This window comes from Hemitrygon akajei, chromosome 6, assembly GCF_048418815.1.
Source record: "Hemitrygon akajei chromosome 6, sHemAka1.3, whole genome shotgun sequence".
NCBI classification, from domain to species: Eukaryota; Metazoa; Chordata; class Chondrichthyes; order Myliobatiformes; family Dasyatidae; genus Hemitrygon; species Hemitrygon akajei.
The window spans coordinates 169,967,059-169,992,431 of NC_133129.1; the positions used below are offsets into that span (position 1 = coordinate 169,967,059).

Consider the following 25,373-nt stretch of genomic DNA (forward strand, 5'->3'; position numbering starts at 1 on the left):
AAGGTGCATGGAAGTAGGTACAGAGGAGATGTCAGAGGTAAGTTTTTTTTTACTCAGAGAGTGGTGAGTGCACGGAATGGGCTGCCAGCGACAGTGGTGGAGGCAGTTACGATAGGGTATTTTAAGAAATTCCTGGATAGGTACATGGAGCTTAGAAAAATAAAGGGCTATGGGTAAGCCTAGGTAATTTCTAAAGTTAGTACATGTCCGGCACAGCATTGTGGGCTGAAGGGCCTGCACTGTGCTGTAGGTTTTCTATGTTTCTATGTTTCTAAATTAATAACACTGCTTCAAGAAAAATCTATTTAAAATTTCCTTTAAATATTGGCTTAACTTTTTGTTTTACACCTTTTATAATTTCAAGTTCTCTTTGAGACATAGATCTCTGAGATATTTCCACTGAATAAATATGTGAGTATCCATCCACTATTAATTATTTTCAAATCAAACTGAGATCCAAAAGTGAATTTCAATCATTTTTGATAAACAGATTGATATGCAATGCAAAAGTACATAGTTATGGCAACTTTGACTGTCCTCTTTCCCTTGTATCAGGTCAACAGTAAAAAGTTCATGCTCAAGAAACTTAAAAGGACACATTTGTTTGAACAGGGGCACTGCAGTGTGTCATGGCTAATGATTATCCTCAGCCAATGTTACTAAACAAATTAGTTGATCATTACCACAATACAGTATACAGGAGCTTGGTGAACACATTAAAAGGTACTTTATTGGTTGAAACAAACTTTCAGGAGTCTTTTAAGGGACATGAAAGGTGATAAATATAATGAACAAAGAAAAACTTATAACTATTCATTTTCCAAACATCTCACCCCAGAATATCAGCACTAGAATGCGTGCAGCAAAAATTAAACACAAAATTGCCTGAAAGACAGATGGATGTCAGGTTTTTGAATAAACATTTCTAGGATTTTGGAAGGGATCTCAAGGGTAGAGAAAAAGATCCTCTGGCTTCCGGGGAACTGAAATTGACTGTGGAACCAGAGCCAGTAAATTCCAGATAAAAGTGTGGAGATATCTTATTAAAATGGCTGTAGAAGGATGGAGCTCTCTTATCACAAAGGGGAATAATTGCCAGTTCAAATGATATTTTTTAATCCAAGGGAACTTCCTAACTGAAATGATAGAAAGATGCAGAGCTAATGTGGCAGGATGAAGTTAAGATAGTCATATTCTCTCTGGAGGAAGAAACTAAACCATTCCCAATTCCATGTTCCTAAAATCTTGACTGGACTTAAGACAGCTCAACACAGCAATGTACATTCTCAGAAAGGATGGGAAATTCTAACATCAGCTTAGTGATCAACGATACAAGAGCCAAATTAATCTGGGAAAGTCAGAGCAAAGTTACAGGAACAGAGAAGTAGGCTTTCCATCACATCTGTCTCTCAAGACAAACATTACACACAGGACCCAACATATGCAGGCTAAAGCTTTCAAACAAATTTATTAACACAAAACTATTTACAGAAGCAAATGATCACACAAGGTACAATAAATATAAAAGACCTAGGAGTCCTCAAAGATTTCCTGTCATTTTCCTTCAGGTCAAAAGAGAACGTCCGAAATAAAATGCTTCTTCCACCATCTCCAGCACACATTTTGATAACGAAAACCACCTCCCACCAGAAGACTTATGCTTCAGTGAAGAATCTTTCTTTATTGCCGAATCTTAGTCGTATATATATATTTTCCTTTGTTGTCCTTTTGAGGAAGCAAAGTACAATTTTTAACAGTCAAAACAATGGAGAAAGGCACAATGGCTTGTGACAACCACATCTTCCCACCTACAGTTTTCACATTCAGCCGCCAACCTGTTTTGACATGTGGCAAGAATTGGAAAATCCACTTTCCTGTCTGCCATTAAACCAGCATGAATAAACATAAATTATTCTTGAAGCACATCCTGCAATATATTAATGAGAACACATTACAGGAATTTAAGCACCTCAGCACCTGTTGGCACTGTAGTTCATGATAATTAAATGGCAGAAACCAATTCACAAGCAGGTCAAAAAAGTACTGCAGCTGTGGAATCCTTAAGCAGCCACTTAATCTGGTTAATAACATGAAATTCATTTCAAAGCTGCTTTATCTTATATTCAGTCATTTACAGTGATCCAACCTAACAGAACAAAATTTGATTTTTATTACTTTATTACTTATCACTCATGTGGTTGTAAAAGATGTATATACTATATAGGCAATACTGAGCTATGATACCAAGCTATGTAGTAAATGGTGCAAAGATTATTAAACGTTAAGATATGGATTAATTAAGTAAATAAATTCAGAAGAACAGATTCATTTTAAAGTCATGTACACTGAAAAAGCAAACATAACACATGGATACAATGTCAAAGGCTTTCGATGACTTTAGGGAGAAGAGGGCATTAATAATTCTTTGCTTAAACAATTGCGAGCTAACTTATAATTAGTACTTTGACCAAATACTGAAAAGAACTGGAGGCTATTTGCCTAAAACAAGTTGATTTTAAATTGATGTAATTTATTGATAGTCATCAAATGTACAATGCCAGACTGAGAATGGTGTGGAGAAGATACAGTCTGAGACTTCACTTCTTAAGATTACAAACTCCATCACAAGTAATACAAAAACTGGGGGCAGGAGTTTTTATTTTGGTGGTGCATTTGCAGTCAAGTTGGCGCACGAGACCTCATGCAGGTTGAGGCGAGAGATTTAAAAAGGGAGGATTTCGGCTTTATTCGGCAGTGCAGATGCAATTCATTAGCAAGGCAAATAAAAGTAAGGCAGGGACAAGCGGAGCTGCCATTGCTGAGTGGACCAAGGTTACAGTGGAAAGGCTTCGGCTCAGCAGGCTTCGGCGAGAATTTGATTGAGCGAGGTTCATATCCGGTAAGTTCATTCATTCTTCATCAGTTGGTACATAGTAAGAGCAGCGAGAATTGCTCCAGGGGCTGTGTGGTGTTGTGTGAGATGTAGAAATTCTGGGAGACCTCCAGCCTCCCAGACAGCCATAGCTGCACCAGGTGTACCAAGCTGAGCTCTCCAGAGAACGTTAAAGAACTGGGGCTGCAGCTCAATGACCTTTAGCTCATAAGGGAGACTAAGGAGATGCCAGTAGCTCGCAAGTTGCAGGAGGCTGGTAAAATAGGTGCCTGTCAGGAGAGGGAAAGGAAATGGGCAGCCGGCACAGAATCCCCGAGTAGTCATTCCCCTCAAGAATAAGTGTATTATTTTGGATACCACTGAGGGGGATGACCTACCAGAGCTGGGGGGTGGGGGGGGGGTGGGGTGATATTACTGGTTGGAGGAGCCAAAGCAGCCAACTCTTTGGCACTGAGTCTGCCACTGTGGCTCAGAATGGAAGAGGAGAGAAGAAGATGGTGGCAGTGATAGGGGATTCCATAGTTAGAGGAGTAGACATGAGAATCTGTGGACATGCAGATGATATGCTACCTCCCAGGTGCCAAGGTCAAGGACATCTCGGACTGAGTCCTTGACATTCTAAAGGGGAGGTTAAGCAGCCAGAAGTCTAGGTACATATTGGCAACAGTGTCATAGATTAAAAAAAATGAGGGGGCACGAAAGGGAGAAATTTGGGAGTGAGGTAGAAAGCTGAAAAGCAGGACACCCAGGGTACTAATCTCTGGATAGCTGGCTGTGCCACGCACCTGTGAGCACAAGAATAGGGTGATTTGACAGATGAATATTTGACTGATAAACTGGTGCAGGGGGCAGAACTTCAGATTTCTGGATCATTGGGATCTCTTCTGAGGAAGATATGACCTCTGCAAAAGGGACGGGTTACACCTGAATCCGAGGAGGGGCAATAACCTTGTAGGCAGGTTTGCTAGAGCTGTTGGAGAGGGTTTAAACTGATTTGGCAGGGGGATGGAGTCCAGAGTAATATTGCTGAGGATAGGACTGTTGCTTTAAAAGCAGAGAAAGTGTGCAATCAAACTATCAGGAAGGATTGGCAGATAATTGGGCAAAGTCGTAGTCAGTGGGATAAGTTAAAGTGTAAAAGAGGATCAAAATGGAAAAGAGTGACAGATACAAGACTGGAGGTGTTATAATTGAAAGCACACAGTATACAGAATAAGGTAGGTGATCTTGTAGCGCAGTTAGAGATTGGCAGGAGTGACATTGAGAGCATCACTGAGTCATGGCTGGAAGAAAATTGTAATTGGGAGCTTAACACCCAAGGATACACATTGTATCAAAAGGGTAGGTAGTTAGGCAGAGGGGTGGCGTGGCTCTGTTAGATAAGAAATTAAATCAAATCTTTAGAAAGAGGTGACATAGGATCAGAAGGTGTTCTGGGTATAGTTAAGAAACTACAAGATATACATACACACACACACACACCTCTAAATAGTAGTCAAGATGTGGGCTAATATTACAAAGGGAGATAGAAAGGCACGTCAAAAGGTCAAGTTATAGTAGTTATGGGGGAATTTCAACATGCAGGTAGATTGGGAAATTCAGGTTGGTGCTGCATTCCAAGTGAGGGAATTTGTAGAAGTAGCTTTAAGATGGCTTTTAGAGCAGTTGTGGTTGAGCCCACTAGGGGATCAGCTGTTCTGGACTGGGTGTTATATAATGAACCAGATTTGATTAGGGAACTTAAGGTAAAGGAACACAAGGAGTCAGTGATCATAATATGATAGAATTCACCCTGTAATTTGAGAGGGGGAAGCTAAAGTCAGATATACCAGTATTATAGTCAAGCAAAGACAATTAAAGAGGCATGAGAGAAGAGATAGCCAAAGTTGATTGGAAGCAACACTTGCAAGGAAGATGGCAGGATAGATATGGCCCAAAGTAGTAGCATTCTAAAGGCAGGATGACACTACTGTGGCTGACAAGGGAAGTTAAAACTAACATAAAAGCAAAAGAGAAGGCATAAAATAGAGCAAAAATTAGTTGGAAATTAGAGGACTAGGAAATTTTTCAAAACCAACAGCAGGCAACTAAAAAAGCAATAAGGGGGTAGAAGATGAAATGCGAAGATAAGCTAGCCAACAATATCAAAGAAGATACCATTTTTTTTCTCAAATATATCAAGAGCAAAAGGAAGGCTAGAGTAGATGTTGGAGTGCTGAAAAATGATGCTGGAGAGGCACTAATAGGGGACGAGGAAAGAGCAGACAGACTAGATAATTATTTTGATCCAGTCTTCTCTGCAGAAGACTCTAGCAGTATGCCAGACATTTGAGAGTGGCAGGGAGAAGAAGTGAGTGCAGTTGCTTTTACTAGGGAGAAGGAGCTTGGGAAACTGAAAAGTCTGAAGATAGATTTGTCACCTGGACCAGATGGACTCCATCCCAGAGTTCTGAAATAATAGACTATGGAAGCATTAGAAATGATCTTTCAAGAATCAATAGATTCTGGCATGGTTTTAGAGGACTGGATAATTGAAAATGCCATTCCACTCTTCAATAAGGGATGGAGGCATAAGAAAGGAAACTATGGGCCAGTTAGCCTGACCTCAGCGAGGTCAGGAGGATGGTAGAGTCAATTGTTAATGATGTGGTTTTGTTGTACTTGGACACCAATGATAAAATAGGCCAAAGTCAGCATGTTTTTCTAAAGGGAAAAGCTTGCCTGACAAAACTGTTGGAATTCTTTGAGTAAACAACAAGCAGGATAAACAAAGGAGAATCAGTGGATTTTCAGTAGTTCCTTGACAAGGTGCCACACATGAGGCTTATTAACAAGGTAACAACCCATAGTGTTACAGGAAAGATACTAACATGGATAGAGCATTGGCTGATTGGCAGGAGGCAAAGGGTGGAAACAAAGGAAGCCTCTTCTGATTGGTTACTGTGACTAGTGGTGTTACACAGGGTCTGTGTTGGGATGGCTTCATTTACATTGTATTTCAGTGATTTGGATGACAGAATTAATGGCTTTGTGGCTAAGTTTTCAGATGATATGAAGAAAGGTGGTGGGGCAGATAGTGTTGAGGAAGCAGATACACTGCTGAAGGACTTAACAAGATGAGAGGAATGGGCAAGGAAATTGCAGATGGAATACAGTGTCGGGAAGGTGTATGATCATGACCTTCGGTAGAATGAATAAAAGCAAAGTCTATTTTCTAAACGTGGAGAAAATTCATAAATCAGAAATGCAAAGGGACTTGGGAGTCCTTGTGCAGGATTCCTTAAATGTTCACTTACAGGTTGAGCTGGTGGTGAAGAAAGCAAGTCATTTCAAGAGAACTAAAATATAAAGGCAAGGAAGTAGTGCAGAGGCTTTATAAAGGCTCTGGCAAGGCCTCACTTGGGAGTATTGTCGTAGCTGTGGGCTCTTTTTTTAAAGAAAGGATGTACTGACATTGGAGAGGGTTCAAAGAGCATTTGTAAGAATGATTCTGGGAATGAAAGGCTTATCATATGAGGAGCAATTAATGGATTTAGGCCTTTACTCACTGAAATTTAGAAGAATGAGGGTGGATGTCATTAAAACTATTGAATGTTGAAAGGCCTAGATAGAGTGCATGTGGAAAGGATGTTACCTATAGTAGGGGAGTCTAGAACCAGAGGGCACAGCCTCAGAATAGACAGATGTCCATTTAGAATGGAGAGGAGGAATTTCTTTACCTAAAGGGTGGTGAATCTGTAGAAATCGTTGCCACAGGCAACTGTGGAAGCCAGGTCAGTGGGTGTACTTAAGGCGGAGGTTGATAGGTTCTTGATGAGTCAGGCTGTGAAAGGTTACAGGGAAAAGGCAGGAGAATGGGGTTGAGGGAAGTGGATCAGACTAGACTCAATGGGCCAAATGGCCCGATTCTGCTCCTGTATCTTACGGAATTACTATTCCATTCTCATACAAAGGCAAGGCCTGGATTTCAGTTAAGCATCTGTCGATCTTCCCACCAGTGTTTATCTTTGCATCAGTGTGGTTTTAATTGCCATCTAAAGCCAACTTTTCCACTTGATGTCAGCTTAAGACTTCCACTTTGCAAGCATGTTCAGATTTTCTATTTAAGTATTACAGACACCAAAATTGTAAATGTGTTATTTTTAAAAGCTTACCAAATTTCAAAAAGCATTACGGGGGTGACTGATAAATTTGTGGCCTAAGGTAGAAGGAGTCAATTTTAGAAAACCTAGCACATTTATTTTTCAACATAGTCCCCTCCTACATTTACACACTTAGTCCAGCGGTCGTGGAGCATATGGATCTTGGACCTCCAGAGAGTGTCCACAGCAGGGGTGATTGATAAGTTCGTGGCCTAAGTTAGAAAGAGATGTTATTAACTTCAAACTTTCTGCATAATCACTCAAAGAGATGAATTGCATGTGCATGCAACAAGAGCTGTATAACTCATCTCCTTTTACCTTAGGCCACGAACTTATCAATCACCCCTCGTACAAGCAGGACGAGTGTCACTGCACTTTGCCCATCAAATAATTGTTTCAAAGATATCAATGGCATTACAAAAGTACATGCAAGTTCACCCTTAAATCCAAACGATGAAGTACTCTACCCCCTCCCAAACACACACCCATACCTCCAAATTTAAAATCCTAAACACACACTAGGACATGCAAATTGTCAGACAATGAAGGTTATCCTCAAACACAATAAAAATTAAGCAAAAATATAAAGACAAGGATGTCTCTAATTAGTTTAGAAGACATCATCCTCAAAAATAGTATCCATGTTTATAGACTTCTACCAGCAATACAAATTAACTATGGGTCATTATAAGAGAAAAAATATGATTTATCATGCACAGGACAGAAGACTGTGGAAACAAGGCAGGTAAGTTGACCAAAGAATTTATTGAACACAGTTTCTTGCACTTTTGGGACCATCAAAATGCCAGGGATGCAATGAAATTCAGCCACGATTAGTAAATGACATTGTACACACCTCTCATCTTCTATTGAGACTTTTCTTTTTGATTATCCACTTTCTTCACAGCTAAAGTAATTTTGTCAAAACCCATCACATGTTATATTTCTCACTGTCTTTTCAATCTAACAGGCTTGTTGAACCAAACTGCCTGGAAATTCATTTGCATCAGTACTATTGAGCATGTCACAGTTAGCCATCACATCATACCCTGCCTCTGATATTCATTCCATTGAAGTCAATAGAATGAATTCTGGTATCAGTATAACATGCTGATCCAATTATCTAAGACTTTTGTTGGGATTGAGCATCTAAGCAAACATTCTTTAATTGTTCTGTCCTACAAATACCAGATTGTTCTGAGATCACAAATAGTAGCCCAAGACTACAGAAAATCATTACATGAAGCTTCTTTGGAGCTTCTAAATGCACTCAGTTGACCTCCATCAATGATTCACCCAGTCTAATAAGTATCTATGTCACAACTGGCTCTGGATATTTTGAAAACTTCCATCTTCAACCACGACAACAGTAATAAACAATATAACCAGTACTGTGGACTCCGGAAACAAATAACTGGTTAGCCAAATCATGCTGCTGGATTGCCCTTTATTGTCAAATGAGGGATAGTTGCATGGTAATGCTTCCTACACTGCCAAGATTTGTGTACGAATAAAGGGTTGTTAGACAAATTCCAGGAGGTACCAGCACCTTCTTATTCCCACTTTGGTCACTTTGGTCACAGAGGAGGGCAGAAAGATCACCGAGTTCAAAATGACACCACATACACTTTGGTTTATGCTGGTAAAAGTGTCAAATCTTGCAATTTGAGAATCATGTGCTGATCTAAAGAGTTATCTTTGCAACTGCATAAAAAACAAGGTACTTGATTAAACTATGCATTCATTGAAAAACACGTCTAACAATGGAAGAACCTTTTTGTGAAGGTCCGTCACTTTTTTGTCGTTCCCCCATGTTAAAGGCTCTCAGAAAATTTGATTCTTTTGACCTGCCTGGTGACCTACCTGCTATAAATGTCCTACCTGCTTTGAACCTGACTGGCATTGCTTTCAATTTACTTCCAACACTATTTTTAATATGGCTCATTATTTTAAAATACACTGTCTGAAGATTTAGTTTTGCAGGAATAATGAAATCATTCCTATCAATTTTAAATATTGCAGACAAGAAGATTTAACGCTGTGTAAATCTTAATTGAAAACCCTGGAAATTCTTTCTTTCCTGGGGACTGAATGCAGGTGTCAACAGATTTATGTATGTATTTATTTAGCAGGAGCGTGGGGTTGGCCCTTCCAACTCTTTGAGTCACCGCATCCCAACAAACCCTGACATATCACATTAACTCTAAACTAATCACAGGACAAATTACAATGACCAACTTATCTACCCGCTACAACTTTGGCCTGTGGGAGGAAACTGGAGGACCTGGAGAAAACCTATGCATTCCACGAGTACAGAGACTGCTTAGAGAATGGCACCAGAACTGCACTCCATATTCCAGAACACCGAGCTGGAATACCGTCCAACTAATCGCTATGCTACCATGGCGCCCATATGCCAGATATTATTAGAACTCTTTTAAGTAAATGACCACTGAACTTGACAAGAGAAGTACATTGAGATGCAAATTTCTGAAAAGAGATTAATTGATTTAGTAGGAAGATGAAAGTAATTTATGCAGAAAATTATTTGACAAAAGGTTTTTCTTCCCCTCCCCTCAGGAGTCAATGTTCCACAATCTTGAACTTACTTTATTTTTTTTGTGGTGCTTTGTTGAACACTAAGGAATTTGATAGCTCTGGGCCTGTACTGGGCCGAAGTTTAGAAGACTGGGGGGGGGGGGGGGGGCGGTGGGTGCAAGGAGCAGAATCTCATTGAAACCTATAAAATATTGAAAGGCTTAGACAGAATGGATGTGAAGAGGATATTTGTTATAGTACGTGAGTCTAGAACCAGAGGGCACAGCATTAGAAAACAAGGACATCCCTTTAGAACAGAGATGGAGGAATTTCTTTTCCTAGAGGGTGGTGAATCTGTGTAATTCATTGCCACAGACAGATGTGGATCTAAATCATCAGGAAGATTTAAAGTAGAAGTTGAATGGTTCTTAATCAGTATGGACATCAAAGGTTAAGGAAAGAAGGCATGCGAATGAGACTGATAGGGGTAATGGATCAGCCATGATGAAATGGCAGAGCAGACACAATGGGCCAAATGGCCTAATCCTGCCCGTACGTCTTTAAGAACATGGTATTAATGATCATTCAAGTAAATTTTCCAATTTTCAATTCCATCTTTCTTTCTAGAGTTGTTTAATTGAAAATGTTACAGAAGATGAAACACATGAATCTTCTTAGAACATGGATTTACAGTGCATCTGTTAAAAACAATCTTAAGATGGCAAAATAATGATTTCCACATCAGGGCTCTTTATGTCAAATCAGAAGCAACTATTTTCATGTAGGAAATTTTGAAGAAACAGTAAGACAAAAAGGAGGATTCAGTTCTGTTCTAAATAATCTACAGTTACAACTTCAATTTATAAACTGGAACCTAAATTCTAATCTTTTACAAGTTCCAAAAACAGTAAAACACATGACAAATAACACAATGGCTAGTAATGCAGTAAGGCTGGATTACAGACAAAGTGCAATTGTATCAGATCTAGGTGTTAAGTAATGACTTTGAGGGCAAGAAGAAACAATCAACAAAAGGCATAACCATACAAAGTCCTCTGGGTCATTTTCTTTATATCTGTGCCATAGCTCTGAAAGCAGAACTGCAGACAAAGTTCATGGTAGTTAATGGACATAGGATTGAGTCAACCATTCACATGAAAGCACATTCATTCAGAAGCTGATTCAATTCCTGTGCAGTTTCATTAAAATCTATAGATTTACAATAAAGGAGAGTTGAGTGGAAGAACAGAAGTTTATGATCTTCCTATAAAATTCCATTTTGGTGCTCCCTCCTGTCTACTGTTAGATTCTTCAAAGTGATGTAGCCATCGTCTTGCTCTCTAACTGCCCCCAATATATCCACAGAAGACAAAAAGAACACACAATGCCTAATGCATCGAATTTCTACCAGAAAGTTGTACCATTGACATGAAGGCAGTTTTTAATGTAAGCAATATATTTAATAATGAAAGTTGTGCATCTCAGCATGATATTGAAAATGCTGCTTATGAAAGTAACTAGATCTATAGGAAACATGCTGGGATGTTCCATCCAGTTACACTTACCTACTTCAATACTTAATTTTATCTACAGTTACCACTCTTTCAAATGGAGTGATCACACTAAACATTGTAGCTCATTTAAAGGGAATAGAGTATGTAACGCAAAGAGATTGGCTATGTTACAATAAAATGCAATTGCTTCACACCAGTGGATATATTAAAATGGAATAAATCTACTTAAGGGGCAGGGTATAGCATTTCCTTCGCTCTTAGAATAATGGCACTTGGAAAGCAATCATTTAATAGTTTTTTTTAAAATCTAATAAAACCACACAACAGACGGAACATAAAAAGGAAATTAAAGTCAATTAACTCTTCTCGTCCCGTATCCAACTGAGATCTTTATTATACAAAGTTAAATGGATGTATTTTTATTCAAGTTTAACTCAGTGAATTAGAACACCTTCCAGTGAGTCATTCAAACCTTGCTGCAATCACACCCAACCCACAATGACATTCAACTGTAAGTGATCATACTGCTATACCTGCAGATGAAACCATGTAGGACAATGGTCATCAGATCTCCATTCAACATCAGATTCCATGTTAAGGAGAAATTTAGTACTGTTAGTACTGTTGATTAAATACTTTTGTAGGATATGGTAGAAAAATTGTATAGAGAGAGAAATAACTCTTTGGAAGATTTCTAACCAAAGAGCCCTTCTATTCATGATTTTTATAAATGACCTGGACGAGGAAGTGGAGGGATGGGTTAGTAAGTTTGGAGGTGTTGTGGATAGTGTGGAGGGCTGTCCGAGGTTATAGTGGGACATCAGTAGGATGCAAAACTGGGCTGAGAAGTGACAGATGGAGTTCAACCCAGAGAAGTGTGAAGTGGTTCATTTTGGTAGGTCAAATATGATGGCAGAATATATTATTAATGGTAAGACACTTGGCAGTGTGGAGGATCAGAGGGATCTTGGGGTCAGAGTCCATAGGATGCTCAAAGCTGCTGCACAGGTTGACTCTGTGGTTAAGAAGACATACGGTGTATTGGCCTTCACCAACCATAGGATTGGGTTCAAGAGCCAAGAGGTAATGTTACAGCTATATAGAACCCGAGTCAGACCCCACTTGGAGTACTGTGCTCAGTTCTGATCGCCTCACTACAGGAAGGATGTGGAAACTATAGAAAAGGGTGCAGAGGAGATTTACAAGAATGTTGCCCGGATTGGGGAGCATGCCTTATGAGAATAGGTTGAGTGAACTCGGCCTTTTCTCCTTGGAGCGATGGAGGATGAGAAGTGACCTGATAGAGGTGTATAAGATGACGAGAGGCATTGATTGTGCGGATAGTCAGAGGCTTTTTCCCAGGGCTGAGATGGCCAACACAAGAGGTGCTTGGAAGTCAGAACAGAGGAGATGTCAGGGGTAATTTATTTATGTTTTTTTTACTCAGAGTGGTGAGTGTGTGGAATGGGCTGCTGCCGATGGTGGTGGAGGCAGATACAATAGAGTCTTTTAAGAGACTCATGGATAGGTACATGGAGCTTAGAAAAATAGAGGGCTGTCGGTAATCTGAGGTAATTTCTAAAGTAAGTACATGTTCGGCACAGCATTATGGGCCGAAAGGCCTGTATTATGCTGTAGGTTTTCTATGTTTCTAAACAGCCACAATATATAGTCTCCTCTGTACAAGTACACATATACAGGTGAAACTATAATTGCAAGTTTGTGAAAGTAGTGGCTATGTTTTGTGTTGATCTAAGAACAGAGACTGCTTATGAACTCTGTGTCTGAGATGGTATTTAAAGTTTGTGAGATTGAAAAAGGTTGATTGGAATAGATGAGTTCAGTTTAGGTGGCATCTAATTTTCCCTCACAAATTTCCTCAAAGTCTGACTTTAAGGGATAAACGTGGCCCACGAAAAGCAATCTTCCGGGCTCTTTTTTCACTCAGTGAGGGCAGGTTGCCAAGTCTACAATTGATTGATTGGATTTCTCCTTTCATTCTATCCAATATCAAGAAATTTCTTATTTCCAATCTGTTGGAACCCTGCCAGATTTAATTATAATGTAAAGCAACAGCACAGTTACAGGCCCTTCCAGCCCAATGAGCCCACACCCACGTGCCCAATTAACCTACTAAACCCTGATGTGACCACATGGGGTTCCTCCGCCGGATTAAACCCACACAGTCATGGGAAGAACTTTCAAACTCCTTACTGACAGTGGTAGGCAGTGAACCCAGGTGACCGGCACGGTAAAGTGTTATGCAGACCTATACACTAACTTAATGCCCTTTTCAGATGTTTCCTGAAAATCACCGCCACTGCCTCTAAGCAAAAATCACTTGTTTTGCAGACATGGCATTCACTTAAATTTTAAACAGTAAAAATTTCATACTCTGCACAAGCACCTTCCAACCCTGTTTTATCGCATCCTTGCAGCAAACACAATTTTTCTCATTCAGTTACATACCCTGCTTCCCTTTAAGCTCAACTACCCTGGGGCAATTATTGATTTTTCACTTCCTTTGGTCCATCGTGCTTTATTTGGTCAAAATCCTTGAACTAGTTCTCAGTGATGCTGGAGGTTATGTAAATTAGTTTTCTAATTTAGGAGGAAACTAATTTATAAATCTATATTATTTAATCCCCTCTTTAACTGTGTGTTAGTCCCTAGCAGTTTTAGTATCTATTCTGAGAATATTTTGTGATATATTGCTAGAAATTTTTTCTTGACATTATTTGATACTTGTCTTTTAACCTACCGGTAATTGGGTAACCAACCTAATGTCTTGTTTTCTTGTGATATGGCATTCTCAGCTTTCTTCTAACTGCATAGCATCAGTAAATGGGAGCAGGAATAGGCTGCTCAATCCCTCAGGCCTGCCGCCCATTCAGTGTAACATATTTGATTGGTCCCAGGTCCCATCTCCTGAGCCAGTTTTCCAGAGTCTTCAATTCCCAGATCCATCTAAAATTCATCTCCTTCCTCTTTCAGTACTTCCAATGATCTCATGTCCACAATCCCCTAGGACAGAGAATGATGGCGATTTATTGCCCCCTACAAGTTGATCCTGGACATCTCATTGTAAATGGCCACCCTAAGGGAGAAGAAGCAGCAGTGGAGAGGGCAAGTAGACCATGGAAGAAAGGGAAGAAGGAACAGAACCAGTGGGAGGTGATAGGCAATTGAGAAGACAAGGAGTGAGAGGGTAACTAGAATGGGGAATGGTAAAAGAGAGGAGGGTAGAGGGCAAACTGGAAGTTTAGAGAAATTGATGTTCATGTCCTCCGGCATGGAATACGAGGTGTGGCTCCTCCAGCTTGAGCAAGACCTCATCACGGCAATGTTCCTTCTTCTTCAGCCTCTTACCCCTATCACCTCCCAGCTTCTTACTTAATCTACACTCCCACACCTCCTCCCCCCCCCCCCAACATCACCTATCACCTGCCAACTTGTGATCCCCCGCACCACCTTGGAATTCTGGCTTCTGCCCCTTTCCTTTCTCAACAAAGGGTCTTGGCCTGAAAGGTCGACTGTTTATTCCTCTCCATAAGCAGTGCATGATCTTGAGTTCCTCGAGCACCTTGTGTGTGTTGCTCAAGATTGCCAGCATCTGTCAGGGTGCATGCATACAGGCAAGCACATGACACTACCTGTTGTACTAGCTGAAGCCTCCCATTAGAGCTGCTTTCTACTTATGCTCTGTCTCCAGTGTTATGAAGGTAGGAGTAATTATTTAATTTAACCCAGCCTGTAATTTAATCCCAAATGCTGCTGTGACCTCTTTCTTGAAAAACCTATCCAATGAAACTCAACACCCTGGTCTTATCAGCATTCAACTCTCCAACTGTAATTACTTTGTTTACTTTCCCATCAGGTTTTCTTTATCTTTTGGGTGAGCCATCTTGCCACTTTCCCAGCATGACCATTTCCTGCTCTCACAAGTTCCACCCATTCACTTCATGTACTGCGTGCCTTCATGCTCGTGGAACCTTTGCTCACTCAGTTACCTTACATTTCCTTGGTTAGCACGCCAGGTCAATATATTCATCCATTACTATCTGTTGAACCTTGAAAACACCAGTATAAATAAGTGGGAATAATGAAAGACCATAGAACATAGAACAGTGCAGTATAGTACAGGCTCTTCGACCCACGATGTTGTGCCGACCTTTTAACCAACTCCAAGGTCAATTTAATGCTTCCCGCCCACAAGGCCCTCCATTTTTCATTCATCCATATGCCTATCTAAGAGTTTCTCAAATGCCCCTAATGTGTCTTCCCCTACCACCACCTTGGCAATGTGTTCCACATACCCACCACACTTTGTATAAAAAGCTCACCTCTGATCTTTCCACCTCACCTTTCCTGCAATCAGCTTAAAATTATACCTTTTCGCTGGCTGTCCACTCTACCTATGACCCTTATCATTTTATACTACTTTATCAAGATACCCATTACTCCAAAGAGAAAAGCACCATCTCACTGAATCTTTCTTTATAAGGGATGCTTTCTAATCCAAGTGGTATCCTATTAAGTCTCCCCTATACCTTCTCTAAAGCTTCCACATCCTTCCTAAAAGGTGATGACCACAACTGAACGCATTACTCCATGTGGTCTAACCAGAGTTTGATTGGACTGCAACATTACCTCACAGCTCTTGAAACCAATTCACTGACTAAAGGACAACACCTTCTTAACCCGATCAACTTGCCCAGCATCTTTGAAGGATCTTTAGATGTGGATTCCAGGATCCCTCTGTTCCTCACACTGCTAAGAATCATGGCAGTAACTTAGTACACTGTCTTCAAATTTGACCTTCCAAGTGTACCACTTCATCCTTTTATGGATTCTACTCTATCTGACATTTCTCAGCCCAGCTCTGCATCCTATAAATGTTTTATTGTAAACTCCAACAACCTTCTACATCATCCTCAAAACCACCATCATGTTGATGTGCAGTCACACACATAGTAAATGTAGTGGTCAATATTCTTATAAGCTTGGGGTTGAAATAGGACCAATCAAGTATGACAGTGGAAAAGTGTGTATGGAACTGGAGCAGATAGTGGAGGTACATAATGAATACTTTAGTTCAGTATTCACAACGGAAAAGGACCTTGGTGATTGTAGGGATGACTTACAGAAGACTGAAAAGCTTGAGCATATAGCAATTAAGAAAGAGGATGTGCTGGAGCTTTTGGGAAGCATGAAGTTGGATAAGTCACCAGGACCAGATGAAATATATCCTAGGCTACTGTGCGAGGTGAGGGAGGAGATTGCTGATCCTCTGGCGATGATCTTTGCATCATCAACGGGGACTGGAGAGGTTCCAGAGGGTTGGAGGATTGCAGCTGTTGTTCCCTTATTCAAGAAAGGGAGTAGAGATAGCCCAGGAAATTATAGACCAGTGAGTCTTACTTCAGTGGTTGGTAAGTTGATGGAAAAGATCCTGAGAGACAGGATTTATGAATATTTGGAGAGGCATAATATGATTAGGAATAGTCAGCACAGCTTTGTCAAAGGCAGGTCATGCTTTACGAGCCTGATTGAATTTTTTGAGAATGTGACTAAACATATTGATGAAGGTAGAGCAGTAGATGTAGTGTATATGGATTTTAGCAAGGCATTTGATAAGATACCCCATGCAAGGCTTATTGAGAAAGTAAGGAGGTATGGGATCCAAGGGGACATTGCTTTGTGGATCCAGAACTGGCTTCACCACAGAAGGTAAAGAGTGGTTGTAGATGGGTCATATTCTGCATGGAGGTCAGTGCCTCGGGGATCTGTTTTGGGACCCCTTCTCTTCATGATTTTTATAAATGACCTGGATGAGGATGTGGAAGGATGGGTTAGTAAATTTGCTGATGACACAAAGGTTGGGTATGCTGTGGATAGTGTGGAGGGCTGTTAAAGGTTACAGTGGGACATCAATAGGATGCAAAACTAGGCTGAGAAGTGGCAGATGGAGTTCAACCCAGATAAGTGTGAGGTGGTTCATTTTGGTAGGTCAAATATGATGGCAGAATATAGCATTAATGCTAACACTCTTGGCAGTATGGAGGATCAGAAGGGTCTTGGGGTCCGAATCCATAGAACACTCAAAACTGCTGCGCAGGTTGACTCTGTGGTTAAGAAGGCATACGGTGCATTGGCCTTCATCAACTGTGGGATTGAGTTCAAGAGCTGAGAGGTAATGTTACAGCTATATAGGACCTTGGTGACCCCACTTGGAGTACTGTGCTCATTTCTGATCACCTCATTACAGGAAGAATGTGGAAACTATAGAAAGGGCGCAGAAATTTACAAGGATGTTGCCTGGATTGGGAAGTATACCTTATGAGAATAGGTTGAGTGAACTTGGCCTTTTCTCCTTGCAGTGACAGAGGATGAAACATGACCTGATAGAGGTGTATAAGATGAGGAGCGGCATTGATCGTGTGGATAGTCAGAGACCTTTTCCCAGGGCTGAAATGGCTAGCACAAGAGGGTATAGCTTTAAGGTCCTTGGAAGTAAGTACAGAGGGGATGCCAGGGTTAAGTTTTTTATTTACGCAGAGAGTGGTGGGTGTATGGAATGGGCTGCTGGTGATGGTGGTGGAGGTGGATACATTAGGGTCTTTTAAGAGACTCCTGGGTAGGTACATGGAGCTTAAAAAAATAGAAGGCTATGGTTAACCCTAGGTAAGTTCTAAAGTAAGTACATGCTCGGCACAGCACTGTGGGCTGAAGGGCCTGTAATGGCGCTGTAGGTTTTTCTATATTTCTATGAAATAGTGATCTTAGTCACTTCAGTATATTGGATAACTTGGAGAATGCTGCAGAAGCTACGAAGCATTATGGACAATCCCTCTCACTGCCCTCCATGACATACTGGACAAACAGAGGAGCACCTTTAGTAACAAACTGATTCCACCGAGATGCACCATTGAACGCCACAAGAGATCCTTTCTCTCTGTGGCCATAAAACTCTACAACTCCTCCTCCTTAAGTATACAAATATATGGTTTCCTTGCACATCCGTGTTTTGCACTATGAATTTTCAATCCACATTTTGTATTTTCTTGAACTTCAATGCTTATATTTTGTATTTTAAAGTAGATATTTCTGTCTGAGCAACCTTACAACAAATCTTTCAGGATAAATACAATAAAGCTTTATCTTATCTTATATACAGTACATGCCTGTGCCTCGTACTGCACTTCAGAAATTCGACTGCTCAGATCAAGTGTACAGATGTTGTTGCGCACCCAGAAGGGATGACAAGGAGAATGCATGATCCTTGGATTTTAATAACATTGTTATCTTGGTGCACGGTTAGAGGCCAACTTACAATCCATTACAAGCCTGCAAATTGACTGGATGCCTGTCCTTCAGTTGGAGGTCTATCTCGGTGTATTTGAGTGGGGGGCTTAGTGGGAGGAAGGAAAGGGTCATGTTTTATTGATGTTGATTTGTTGGCTGTTGTGTTCTGTTTTGTTGTGTTCAGCATCATGGACTGACTGTGTGGCGACACTTGTGGGCTGCCCCCAGTACATCCTTAAGTGCTGGTTGTCAATGCAAATGATGCACTCCACTATATGTTTTGATGTACATTACTAAGTGAATCTGAAGTGAAGGCAAGGAGAAGGAGGGAAATTAAGATAATGCAAGAGCATAAGATCCATGTTCTGTTCTATCCCCTGCACAATCATCTCCACAGGCTTCAATGGAAGATGGTGCTCAAATCTAACGACAGTGTTATGTTCCAATTTTATAAGTTTGTTGTACAAACTGCAATGAAATGCACAAATTAAGAATTATGCCCCAGTAGTTTCTTTACTTACGTCGACATTCTTTGCAGCATTTGCCCGGTCTATATACTGGCCGAAAATCTGCAGGGCAGTTTAGAGGAGGGCATGATACTCGCCTGCACTCAATGGCTCCATTCTGAATTAGAGAGAAGAGAGACCCATGAGAAAATGGTAACAATATTCAATGATCAATGCAGTTTATCCAATGAGAACTACAAGCAAATTAAGACACGTGCCTTGCTGCTCCGTGCTAAAGAAACATGAGGAATACCACAGATCTAATGGAAAACTGTTTCCACTGTAAATGTGTGGAAGGGATTGTTAGAAGTGGGTCATTGTTCTTCCAACTCAACCCAGTGTTTCTCTAAATGGTTGGCATTACCAAACACTTAGTGTGGAGGGGTGAAAATGATTAATAGTCACTTTTATATTGGGGAAAGTGTACCCCAACAAGTCATCAGCAAAAGGACTGCCTCTTTATTTTGATAAAGGAAGCTATTCAGCCCATCAATTCCACACTACCTCCTATTGGAGCAACTCCATTGATCCTGTTCTTCTATTCCCCTCTCCTTATGCAAATTATTCTCTTTCACATGACCATCAATCCCCCATTGACTTTTACAATTTGCTTTCTCAATGGCCAGATAATTGCTAGGATGTATTAGGAAACCAGAGCACCTGGGGGGGGGGGGGGGGGGGGGAGGATTGACGTGATCACAACGGAGAAGATACAAGCTCCACACAGGCAGTACCTAAGGTCAGGATCAAACACTGGTCCCTGGGGTTGTGAGGCAGAACCCACCTGATCTAAACAGCAGAGAGAAACTCTAGCAGAGGAATGAAAAGATGAAGGTAAGCTTTAAGCTGTAGCACAACACGTGATTCATCATCATTATGTGTCGTGTTGTATGACATCGTGATCATGGTCTTATGATCTTGGCAAATTTTTCTGTAGAAGTTGTTCACCAATGCCTTATTCTGGGCAATGTCTTTACAGGATGGGTGACCTCAGCCATTATCAACACACTTCAGAGATTGTCTGCCTGGCATCAGCGGTCGCATATCCAGGACTTGTGATATGCACCAGCTGCTCATACGACGACCTACCACCTACTCCCATGCTTCACGTGATCCCGATTGGGGGTGGTGGGGGGGGGGGGGGGGGGCTAAGCACGTGCTACATCTTACCCAAGGGTGACCTGACCTGCATGGTAGCAGAGGGAAGGAAGGCCTTCCACCTCTTTCGGTAGAAACATAACTCCATACCGCCACCTGAGCATGTGATTAACATGCTAAAAAAAAAGTGAAATCTACTATCCAGGCATTGGATCTTTAACTGTATCAAGCTGATATTTGGTTTACTACAGTGATGAATCCCTCAGGATCTTGACAGCACATCCTAACTTGTGCACTTCAAATTTAATCAATCTTCTGGGTGTCTTGCTGGTTAGCTTAATTCAAGTATAATCTTCGAACAACTAACTTTTGATGTTGACAGGCATGAAGAAAGATAAAAGGCTTTCTTTGGCACAAGATCAGACTCTTTTTCATATCAACCTCATGACACCCAAGTCAAAAAGGGATGTTGTAGGTGGTCAAACAACAGCACAGTACTTAAATTAATGGACAAATATCACAATATATGTTTGAAGCTATTGCAGTGGGGAATTTAAATCCAATTAATTATTTAAATCTTGAAATGTAAGCTAGTATTAATATTCGTGACCATGAAATTTAAAACCATCATTAAAAAATCAATTTGTTCACTCTGTTCCTCAAGAATATTCCTTGTTGAGTAATACTACAATAAGAACCTCACACTCAGTATCAGCAATATCAAGGAATTGATTGTGGGCATCAGGAAAGGGAAATCAGGAGAACACACACCAGTTTTCACTGAGGGTTCAGCAGCAGAAAGGTTGAGCAACTTCAAGTTCCTGGGTGGCAACATCTCATGTGATGGCAGAATATAGTGTTATAGTGTAAGACTCTTGGCAGTGTGGAGGATCAGAGGGATCTTGGGGTCAGAGTCCTTGGGACGCTCAAAGCAGCTGCACAGGTTGACTCTGTGGTTAAGAAGGCATACGGTGTATTGGCCTTCATCAATCGTGGATTTGAGTTTAGGAGCCGAGAGGTAATGTTGCAGCTATATTGGACCCTGGTCAGACCCCACTTGGAGTACTGTGCTCAGTTCTGATCGCCTCACTACAGGAAGGATGTGGAAGCCATAGAAAGGGTGTGGAGAAGCTTTACAAGGATGTTGCCTGGATTGGGAAGCATGCCTTAAGAAGACAGGTTGAGTGAACTCGGCCTTTTCTCCTTGGAGTGACAGAGGATGAGAGGTGACCTGATAGAGGTGTATAAGATGATGAGAGGCATTGATCGTGTGGATAGTCAGAGGTTTTTTCCCAGGGCTGAAATGGCTGCCACAAGAGGACACAGGTTTAAGGTGCTGGGGAGTAGGTACAGAGGAGATCTCAGGGGTTAGTTTTTTTATGCAGAGAGTGGTGAATACATGGAATGGGCTACTGGCGACGGTGGTGGAGGTGGATACGATAAGGCCTTTTAAGAGACTTTTGAATAGGTACATGGAGCTTAGAAAAATTGAGGGCTATGGGTAACCCTAGTAATTTCTAAGGTAGGGACACGTTCATCACAACTTTGTGGGCCAAAGGGTCTGTATTGTACTGTAGGTTTTCTATGAGGATCTATTCTGGGCCCAACGCATTGATGTAATCATGAACAAGTCAGACCAGTGGGCATACTTCATTCAGAGTTTGAGGAGATTTGGTATGTCACCAAAGTCTCTCAAAAATTTCTACAGACGTACTGTGGAGAGCATTCTGATGGCTGCATCACTGCCTAGTTTGAAGACTCCAAAAGCGCAGGATCAAAAGAGGCTGCAGAGGTTTGTAGGGTTAACCATCTCCACCATGGGGACAAGCCTTCCTACTATCAAGGACATCTTCAAAAGCAGTGACTCAAGAAGGCAGAATCCATTATTAAGGATGCTCACCATCTGTGATATACCTTCTTCTCATGACTACCATCAGGGGAAGATATCGGAGCCCGAATACCCAACACTCAACTCTTTTGGAACAGCTCTTCCCCTGAGACATCAGATTTCTGAATGGTCCATGAATCCCTGAACACTAACTTGTTGTTCCTGCTTTGTACATGTCTGTCACTTAAAGAATAATTCTTTATATCTTGCACAGTACTGCTACCACAAAACAACAGATTTCATGACAAATGTCAGTGATAATAAACCTGATTCTGATTCAGCCAACTCTACCCTGGCTGCTCCATCTGTGACTCAGACATTTGGCTGCTAAATGCATTCTGAAATAGCCAACATGTCACTGGGCACAGGGGCAATTAAGGGTTCACAATAAATTAAAAACATGCCACCCATGCCATACCAGATAATAGAAGCAGGTAATGCTGGAAATACTCAACAGGTAAGGCAGCGTCTGTGAAGTGAAATAAATAATTTAACAGGCTGGAATGTGCACCCCTCAGCCAGTGTCTTTGGCTTGACTCTGTGTTATTCCATTAGTTTTACACACTCCAGACAAAGCCGTACAGTCATAACCATTCCCCATTGTAGCACTCCACAAGTAATCTTGAGTACATACTGGACCGCATGGACCTTTAGTTCGTGAGTGCTATGGAGCAGAAGTGAGTATTGGTCCTATTACTAAGGAGAAGGTGCTTCGTAAGATGAAAGGCCAGAGGTAGATAAATCACCTGGACTAGATGGACTATACTCCCGGGCTCTGAACAAGGTAGCAGAAGATTGAGGAGACATTAGTAATGGTCTTTTAAGAATCACTAAATTCTGGAATGATTACAGAGGACTGGAAAATTACCAATGTTACACTCCATGCTTTCAGAATGGAGGGAAGCAGAAGAAAGGAAATTGTAGGCCAGTTAACCTGATTTCAGTGGTGGGGAAGATGTTGGAGTCCATTATTAAGGACGAGTTTGAGGTATTGGGAGGTGCATGATAAAATAGGCCAAAGTCAGCAAGGTTTCTTTAAGGGGAAATCTTACTTGACAAATCTGTTAGAAATCTTTGAGGAAATAACAGGCACGTCAGACAAATGAGAGTCAGTGGATGTTGCTTACATGAATTTTCAGAAAGCCTTTGACAAGATGCCACACATTAGGCTGCTTAACAAAATAAGAGCCAATGGTGTTATGGGAAAGACACTAGCATGGATAGTATTTTGGTTAATGGGCAAGAGGTAAAGAGTGGGAATAAAGGGAACCTTTTCTAGTTGGCTGCTGGTGACTAGTTGTGCTCTGCAGGGGTCAGTGTTGGTACCGCATCTTTTCACATTATATTTGACTGATTTGGATGACAGAATTGATGGTTTTGTGGCCATGTTTTCGGATGGTTCAAAGATAGGTGGAGGGGCAGGTAGTGTTGAGGAAGCAGGGAGTCTGCAGAAGGACTTAAAGCATATTGATAGAATGGATAAAGAAGAGGGAGAACATATAGTGTAAGGAAGTGTGTGGTGATGCACTTCAGTAGAAGGAATAAAGGTGTAGACTATGCTTTAAACAGAGAGAAAATTTAAAAGCCAGAGGTGCAAAGGCACTTGGGGGTCCTTGTGGAAGATTCCCTAAAAGTTAACTTGCAGGTTGAGTCAATTGCAAAAAATAAGCAAATGCAATGTTAGCATTCATTTTGAGAGAACAAGAATGTAAGAGCAAGGATGTAATAATGAGGCTTTATAGGGCACAACTGGAGTATTGAGAGTAGTTTTGGGCATTGGAGAGGGTCCAGAGAAGGTTCATGAGAATGATTCCAGGAATGAAAGGGTTAACATTTAAGTAGCGTTTAATGGCTCTGGGCCTGTACTCACTGGAGTTTGGAAGAAAAAGATGGGGGTGTGGGGATGTCATTGAAGCCTAGCAAATACTGAAAGGCCTAGATAGAGTGGATGTGGAGAGGAAGTGTGCTGTAGCTGGTGAGTCTAGAACCAGAGAGCACAGCTTCAGACCAGAACAGGGGTTCACAACCTTCTTATTCCATGGACCCCGACCATTAATCGAGGGGTCTGTGGTCATCAGGATGGGAACCCCTGGACTAGGAGAACATCCATTTAGAACAGAGTTGAGGTGGAATTTCTTTAGCCAGTGGGTAGTAAATCCGTGGAATTCATTGCCACAGGTGGCTATGGAGGCCAAGTCATTAAGTACATTTAAAGAGAAGGTTAATATGTTTTTAATTAATCAGGGCATCGAAGGTTATGGGGAGAAGGTGGGAGAACAGGATTGAGAAGGATAATAAATCAGACATGATGCAGTGGTGAAGACTTGAAGAGCTGAATGGCCTAATTCCACTCCTACCACCATATGTTTCTTGGTCTTAACAGCTTTTCCAACTGTGTCTGTCATCAATAATTCACTAACAATAACAAAAACTGCTTAAGTACACAAATAATTAAAAAGGGAAACATTTCAAAGAAATTAAGTTAATGAATTTATCCAAAAACATGTATCAGATGCTCAATCGTATTTCATTAATGGAAAGTAATGGACCATTAACCTCCATTATCCAGGCCAACGACTTCACTGTAAGGAATGGAGCCAAAACAAGAAACCATGATATGTCACCGAGTTCAGGACTAAAAGTCAGATTTGCCAGCACCGTATCTACAGTGCATTCTATAGTTTGAAACTGCAATACTCTGGTGCTGATCTCAAAAACATGTTGGTCATCAAGGTGCATGTGGCCAATGGTATTCTTTTGTCCTGTCGCACTAATGGCAGATGACCTCTGCTCTGAACCATCAGAAAAATATTGATGAGAGGTCAACATCAACTCTTCAGATGCCATCTGAACTGTTGCGTACCTCCAACCATTTCCTATGTTCCTCTCAGATTTCCAACATCATGTTTTTGAAATAAGGAAGATTACCATTGACATAAAACATTCCAGTGCCTAAGCAGAAAACTATGGCTTGACCAGGATGAGGAATCCAGCTAATAAAACTATATTAAAGATCAAAAGTCAGCAGCAAGAGGTGAGGTATGTCAAAGGGATGACATAGTTCCAAGCAGCAACATAGTACGGATGCTTACCAACTACATTTAAGGTTTCCATGTTTTTAAAACCAAGATATCAACAGCTATTTTCTGATCAGTTAATATTAGCCTTCCTTGATTGAGAACTGAGGGAAGTTATCAGTACTGACAAAGTTTTACCTTTTACATTAAATATATGCTGGCAGGAACTTCCTAATCAGTATCCATTTTCTTCCAGGCAATTGACTCAGTACACTCTATATTTTGTTATTCTCTTCCATGAAACTTCACACTCTAATTTACTTACAATTTTTAAGATTGTTACCTTTTCCTCAGAAATTAAATGGCATATGTGGAATACCCTAACTGATTTATTGTTCTGAATAAACAATTGTCCTGAAGAAGGGTCTCAGCCTGGAACATCAGCTGTTTATTCATATCCCTAGAAGCTGCC

General features: G+C 40.9%; 1 protein-coding gene across 6 annotated transcripts in view; it reads right to left on the bottom strand.

The window, feature by feature from the left end:
- Positions 1–25,373, bottom strand: part of LOC140729684 (protein kinase C-binding protein NELL1-like) — a 915,540-nt gene that overhangs the window by 697,019 nt on the left and 193,148 nt on the right. For all 6 annotated transcript variants that reach the window (XM_073049744.1, XM_073049741.1, XM_073049746.1 and 3 more), the window contains exon 9: positions 18,914–19,016. In XM_073049744.1, coding sequence (XP_072905845.1) covers positions 18,914–19,016 — 103 coding nt within the window. The remainder of the gene's footprint in view (positions 1–18,913; positions 19,017–25,373) is intronic.